This window comes from Gossypium hirsutum, chromosome D02 (genome assembly GCF_007990345.1).
Source record: "Gossypium hirsutum isolate 1008001.06 chromosome D02, Gossypium_hirsutum_v2.1, whole genome shotgun sequence".
NCBI lineage: Eukaryota > Viridiplantae > Streptophyta > Magnoliopsida > Malvales > Malvaceae > Gossypium > Gossypium hirsutum.
The window spans coordinates 10,328,380-10,335,738 of NC_053438.1; the positions used below are offsets into that span (position 1 = coordinate 10,328,380).

The 7,359-nt window shown below is 33.9% G+C and overlaps 1 protein-coding gene across 1 annotated transcript; it reads left to right on the forward strand.

Moving 5' to 3' along the window:
* Nucleotides 1–3,073: 3,073 nt before the first annotated feature.
* LOC107908362 (abscisic acid 8'-hydroxylase 3) lies at nt 3,074–6,056 on the forward strand. Its single transcript, XM_041088420.1, has 10 exons — nt 3,074–3,201; nt 3,393–3,611; nt 3,858–4,176; nt 4,265–4,417; nt 4,683–4,952; nt 5,031–5,117; nt 5,199–5,277; nt 5,375–5,481; nt 5,559–5,677; nt 5,835–6,056. The coding sequence occupies exons 2-10, from the start codon at nt 3,403–3,405 to the stop codon at nt 5,923–5,925; spliced, it is 1,434 nt and encodes a 477-aa protein (XP_040944354.1). The 5' UTR covers nt 3,074–3,201; nt 3,393–3,402; the 3' UTR covers nt 5,926–6,056.
* Nucleotides 6,057–7,359: the final 1,303 nt, after the last annotated feature.

Below are 7,359 nucleotides of genomic sequence, written 5' to 3' on the forward strand. Positions count from 1 at the left end.
AATAATATAATTATTCCTTGGAGTTGGTATATTAACTTAGATGTATTCACATTGTCATGTTAATCAAATTTATTATTATATCTAAAATGACCAGATTATCTCAAATAATGAAAATGGTGCAACTTTGTTACAAAGATTAACATTCTGTCATTTTATCATGAATGTTAAGACTAATGATGCTTCACCAGTTTTCTTGTAAACAGCGGCTGACAATATATTCCATTTTGGTTTATTGATCAACAACAAGAATAAACAAAATGTTCTTTTTTGTCTTGTAATTCTCAAATAAAGTTAATTATCAACAATGACGGCCAGATCAAACAACCTAAATTGTAAGGTAATCTTTTCTTTTTTTTTCTAAAAGAATTTATGGAGTGATATGATATTCTGTTCTGGTAGCCAACATATTGGAGAAGAATTCATAGAGTATATAATATGATATTTTTAAGATGAAGAGCCATGCCTTGTGAATATGATATTTGAATATGGTTTAAGAGTTATCTAACACCTTAAACTCGGCCTACAGAACTTAAAGCCAATTTAATTGATACATAGATAAGTCTTAAAACTAATTCAATTTTAAAATTTAAAGTCAGAAGACAAATAACAATTTTAAACACACGCACTTATATTTAAAATAGAACCATTAGATGACTGAGTCCCGCGTTCGCCGACCGCTTAGTTCTGGGAGGTTCCTTAAATTCATTCAATCTAGTTAGTACGTTGCAACCTAATGTAAAATATAAATACTCAACATATGTAAAAATAACTCAGATATCATTGAGAATTCAGACAACACACTCAATCTTATTTGATCATAGTAATAATTCACAATAACTTCGGATACAGGACAGTTCAAATACACTGCAGATCAGATGCAGAAACAGATTCATATGTAAATATAGATACAGATGTAGTTATCCTACCCCCATTCGCTACACACCATCTCCGACCAACCCAACACACTAGTAGGTATATAATACACGTCCAACCTTGTACACCTCATAGTGTCGGTACAACACATTGCAGTGTTTACAATCTCACTACCAGATCAGATATAATTACAGGTGATTTGACCACCAAATCAGTACAAAACTCTTCCTTCAATTCATAATTCCCGCCCTATGCAAATGCAGAGAATAGATGACCAATATATATGTTCTTATGCATATACAATCATACAATTCCAGTATAACATAGGGTTGAATTTCTTACAAATTGTCTTATACGAGTATGTAGAACCAATTTATAATCATGATAAAGCAGATCATATAGTTTAGTTTAGTTCATACATATCTTACAGACAGCTTACACTTGCCTCGTACATCAATTATGGCGTTAACAGAAATTTGACGATTTAGGCTCACATGCCCGTGTGCCCCTATTCACCAAGTTAGTGAGTTGCACGGTCTTTACACATGCCCATGTGCCAGCCCGTGTGACCACTGGACCTTAATTTCTCACACACTGTGTATCTCAAACCCGAAGTTAATCAGTTACACGGTCCACCACACGCCCGTGTGCTGTCGACTGTCCCGTTTTCGATGACAAAAACGCAAAAGAAAAGGGTTTCGATATCCTACCTAAAAATAACGACGACCCTGAAGCAAACCCGAGACTCTCAAAGCCTAGAAAACAAATCCAATTACTCAATTAATGGAAATTCAAAGAGATACGCTAAATTGCAACAACAATCAACGTCGAAACTTTCAACGCATAAACCCAAAACGAACAAAACTTACTTACCGGAAGTTCAACAACCCACACTCAAGTTCTAGACGACAAGAGAAGTGTTAGGCACCTCTTAACATTCCCCTAAGCTTTTGTAACCACTAGCAAACAAAGCAAAACAAAACCGATCAACACCCTCACTTCGGGATTTCAAAAAATTCGCAATTCATACATAACGGCCAAAATTACTACGATTAAATCTTACCTTTAAGCACTGAAACAACCAACAGTACGATACGATTCAACGATTAACCCAATAGAATGTTATACGAAGAGAAATTCAAGAACGATGCCAAAAGAAAGAAGAAAAGGAAAATAAAAAAGAAAAAGAAACTGTGAGGGAGGAGTTAATGTATAAGAGAATTCATTTAAAATCCTAAGATCAATATTTATGGAGAAGTGCAAAAATAATATTAGACTCATTCTTGGGACCTCAATGCACAAAATCTAACTTAAGTGATACATGCAAGTCTAAAAGTTGAATTAAAGAATACACAAAACTTCAAAAGATGCAACTCAAATCTCAAATCTTCAGTGAGCAACCAGAGCACATTACCACCGAAACACTCACATTTCTATTAACACAACCTACAAAGAAAACTCATATTTTTAGGGTATTACAAGCTAAATACATCAAAATGCATAAGAATTTAGAGAATATATATTATATCCTGTTAAATAGGTATTTATATCCAGCACTTATCCAAATTTATTGCGTAAAATTGTAGTCTTCAGTCATCCTCAACAATGGATGATTCAATGTTTTAAAAATCTGGACTGATGGTTGGATCTAACAATTTAAAATTTTGGACTGGTGATTGAACTGATTATATACCATTTTTTGTTCCACTGATAATAATAATTAAATAAATAATTTTAAAATCATAAATATTAATAAAAATTTAAAAATTGGTTCAATCTCGCTTTTTTGTTTTGGTTTTCAGTTTTTTATTAGTTCACATAAACTGTTTTATACTTCGATTTTAAGTCATTGATGGAACCGATCTAGTCACCAGTTCTATTTTAACTTGTCAACTCGGTTTGGTTTTTGACATCATTAATTGGATCCGTTAACTACAACAAATAAATAAAAGACGAAGCCTGAGGTCGGCATGCAAACCATCACTATTCACTACCATGGATATAAACCATGGGTCACTTTCAGTTCAACATCAAGGAAAAACGACAACAGCTACCAGTTTACTAGGCACCATATAAACAAATAACAGCAAGCTTTTGACATCATCTGAAAATTGCAGTCTTGTTAGCATCGTTTTCTTCCTTTTATCCATTCCATCAAAGAACAAAAGGTACCAGCAAACCTTTCAGAAGATACAGACCAAATGATTGATAAATCTTACGAGGAAACAGTGGTTTCTTTTTGATGTTTACAATGGAAGAATCATTTCCATTGGAGCATCATCGACAGCTACAACGCTAAGGCTGTCAAGTGTCACCATAAATTCCAAGGTATCTTCTTATTGAACTGTCTTTTTTGAATATACCAGGCATAGTCAAGGACATGGAAGAATAATTTATCTGAGAGATAAATCTCGGACTATATCACTTATAGTCAATATATATATGCGCAAACTTAAGCGATAAAGTTCAATACCAATTTGGTCAACTTTTTTGTATTTGGCCCTGGAATATTGGCTCAGGTGATTGAAAATGGAGCTCAGCATCTTGTTGATCATGTTACTCCTTTTCATATTTCTATCCTCTGCTTTCTGCTTAATCCGTATAGGGACTTCACCAAAAGCAATGGAGGGTATCCCTGGTAGCATGGGTTGGCCTATTATAGGTGAAAGTTTATCATTTCTGTCAGACTTTTCAAGCCCATCTGGTATTTTCAGTTTTATGAACAAGAGACAACAGAGGTAATGAATCAAAGTTTTTGGAATTTCACCAAATTCATTGTTCTTTATGTTTTGATTATCTTACTCTGGGTGTGAGTGTGCATCCAACATGGATATGTTCAAATTTTTTTCATGATTTTCATGTTTCCAAAGGTCTTAAATGATCATATCCCACATGCACGTCCAGATAAGTGTTAAACTCGGATGTCAGACGCATATATTTTAAGAATAATATCTGCTTATATACGCATAAATATTTTCCAACAGATATGGAAAAGTGTTCAAGAGCTTTGTTTTGGGGAGATACACTGTGTTCATGACTGGCAGAGAAGCAAGCAAAATCCTGTTGACAGGGAAAGATGGGATGGTGAGCTTAAACCTTTTCTACACAGGCCAACAAGTTTTGGGCCCCAACAGTTTGCTTCAAACCAATGGTGAGGCACACAAGAGGCTTAGACGCCTTATTGCCGAACCACTTTCCATTGATGGTTTGAAAAAATACTTCCATTTTATCAACACTCAGGCAATTGAAACACTAGATCAATGGACTGGTAAAAGAGTATTAGTCCTTGAAGAGGCTTCTTCAGTTGAGTTTTCCTTTTCAGTTTTTGTTCTTTCTTTAAATGTTAAACTTTTATCTGGAAATTTTGAACTGATTCCTTCCTGGTTTGCAGTTCACTCTCAAAGTAATTGGCAACATGATAATGAGCCTTGAACCTAGTGGTGAGGAACAGGAAAGGTTTAGAGCCAATTTCAAAATCATTTCTTCTTCATTTGCTTCCATGCCTTTCAAAATCCCAGGAACTGCTTTTCATCGTGGTATTAAGGTAAACTTTTGTTTGGTTTATAAATTATCCGAACTCTGGGTAAGTGTCAGATATGTGTATGCATCCATTAAAGTCTATACTTACAAGCCCAGCTTATGACATGACATATGGCCTATGTTTGAAGGATCATACTCCATGTCAATGCTTGAATATGCGTCAAACGCGGATATTTTAAGACATTACGAAGGAGGCATTGCATTGCACTGCTTGAATATAAACAGAATCCTTGATATTTTCTCTGATATAATTTTCTATTTATTTTCAGGCCAGGGATAGTATGTATGCCATGATAGATTCAATCATAGCAAAGAGGAGAAATGGGGAAGTGATCCAACAAGATTTCCTAGAATCCCTAATTATTAAACACAGCAAGGGAACAAATACAATAGACAATGAAGATAATAAACTCACTGATCAACAAATGAAGGACAATATATTAACTCTACTAGTTGCAGGCCACGACACCACGACCGCAGCTCTTACATGGCTCGTCAAATTCCTTGGAGAAAACCCAGCAGTTTTGGAACAGCTTCGAGTAAAACACTTATTCGATCTTCTTCTTCAAGTTCTTATTTGAACGTTTCAAGTCTAAGACTACACTATTACTTTGCAGGATGAACATCTACAAATTCAAGCAAATAGAAAGGATGGAACCAATCTTACATGGTCTGAAGTTAATAATATGCCTTACACCAACAAAGTAAGCTTAAATGCTTATATATATATATATCAACTTATTGAAGACTCATTGTGGACTAATACTTCTTCACAAAAAATTCAGGTGATTAGTGAAACTCTAAGAAGGGCCACAATTTTACCATGGTATTCAAGGAAAGCTGCTCAGGACTTTGAGATCGATGGTATATTAGTATATGACTGTTCCATGTGAACAAATATTTTCTGATATTTCCTCCAGAAATGCAGATTGAAAATGACTTCTTTTACTTGATTTTCAACGCTATAATATCAAGAAAGGTTGGTCCATTAACCTGGATGTTGTTTCCATCCACCATGATCCTGAAACTTTCCCTGACCCTGAAAAGTTTGATCCTTCCAGATTTGATGTAAGCAATCAGCAGTAGAATTTTCAGTTCTTCTACAAGGCATATACTTGAATAAATCTATGTAATCTTAATTGCAGGCACCATTAAAGACTTTCAGTTATCTGGGATTTGGCAGTGGACCACGAATGTGCCCCGGAATGAACCTGGCTAAACTGGAAATCTGCATCTTCATCCATCATCTTGTTTGCAAATACAAGTAAGATGATAGAATGCTTAAATCATAAAACTCTAATAATCTTAAATGCCTAAATAAGTGATTTGAGAAAGAACTCATAGTTTGATAACTATAATTATTCATTTTGTTAATGGAAGAGTTGTCACTGAATTATGTAACAATGTAATCTCTATCACAGGTGGAGAGCTCTGGAGAAGGATGATTCTGTACAGCCAACACTTGTTCGTATGCCGAAGAACAAGTATCCCATTATGGTTGAGCCACTGTGAAACTTTTCATACCAAAATCAAGAAAAAAGCAGGAGAAAGAAATGTTGCAGCATGGCTGCTTGAATTGAAGAACAGGATATGTATCACATGTGCATACACAAAAAGATCAAAATGAAAAGGAAATAATGTTTTGCATCAAAATTTTGCTCAACTTTCAAGTATCTCTATCTTGTTGTCATATAACAAAGATTATTAGTAAAGAAAAGCCCTTGGCAAATAAACAAAAAACTCATGTTAATATTCTAGTTCAGACACACTTGAAATTCATCCAATGGGTTAAAAATGGCATATTATTAGACAGGACATGCCTGAAATTCAACTCAAGACTTGTAGTGAATAGTGGCAGATTGAGGGCAAGGATAAGAAAGTTGTCACCCTAACAGACTTTGAAGTTCTTTACCACACAAGGTTCATGTAATCACTCTTAAAAATGTGATATTCAACGGATCTGATATTCAAATCCTAACATCTAGACAACGACCTTTTATACTAGAATATTTGAGTGGAAGAGAATTTTTCTTTTCCATTCATATTCAATTGTATATTACATTACAATATTTATAGGAAAATATTATACATAAAAACAAAAAAAAGCTAATTCTTAAACTTAAGGTATCAGTTTCCTAAGTTAACTAGATCAAATACTTAAAGGTCAAATAATACAACATTTTTTTTTAATCTCGACATTCCCCCACAAGTTAATTGGATCCTAATATAAATTACTTAAGGTCAAATATTACAACATATTTCTTTTAATCTCGATACTCTCCCATAAGCTAATTGGATTTTAATATCAATTAATTAAGGTCAAAGATTATAACATATTTCTTCTAATCTCGACACTCCCCCACAAGTTAATTGGATCTTAAAATCAATTACTTAAGGTCAAAGATTACAACAAATTTCTTCTAATCTCGACACTCCCCCACAAGTTAACTAGATCCTAATATCAATTACTTAAGGTCAAAGATTTCAACATATTTCTTTTAATCTCTACACTCCCCCATAAGCTAACTGGATTTTAATATCAATTACCTAAGGTCAAAGATTACAACATATTTCTTTTAATCTCGACTTCTTCTAATCTCGACATTCCCCCACAAATTAACTGGATTTTAATATCAATTACTTAAGGTCAAAGATTACAACATATTTCTTCTAATATTGACACTTCCCCACAAGTTAACTAGATCCTAATATCAATTAGTTAAGGTCAAATGTTACAACATATTTCTTTTAATCTCGACACTCCCCCACAAGTTGGTGCGTAGATTTCTATCATGCCCAACTTGCTAATTAGAGTCTAAAAAATTAGCTTTGACAATTTTTTAGTAAGTTTATGGACAACTTAATGTGAAGTTGGGATACAAGGCAAGCGAATCATCTTGAACTTCAAACTTTGTTAGCGCAATAGAGCTTTATAGGCATGAATAT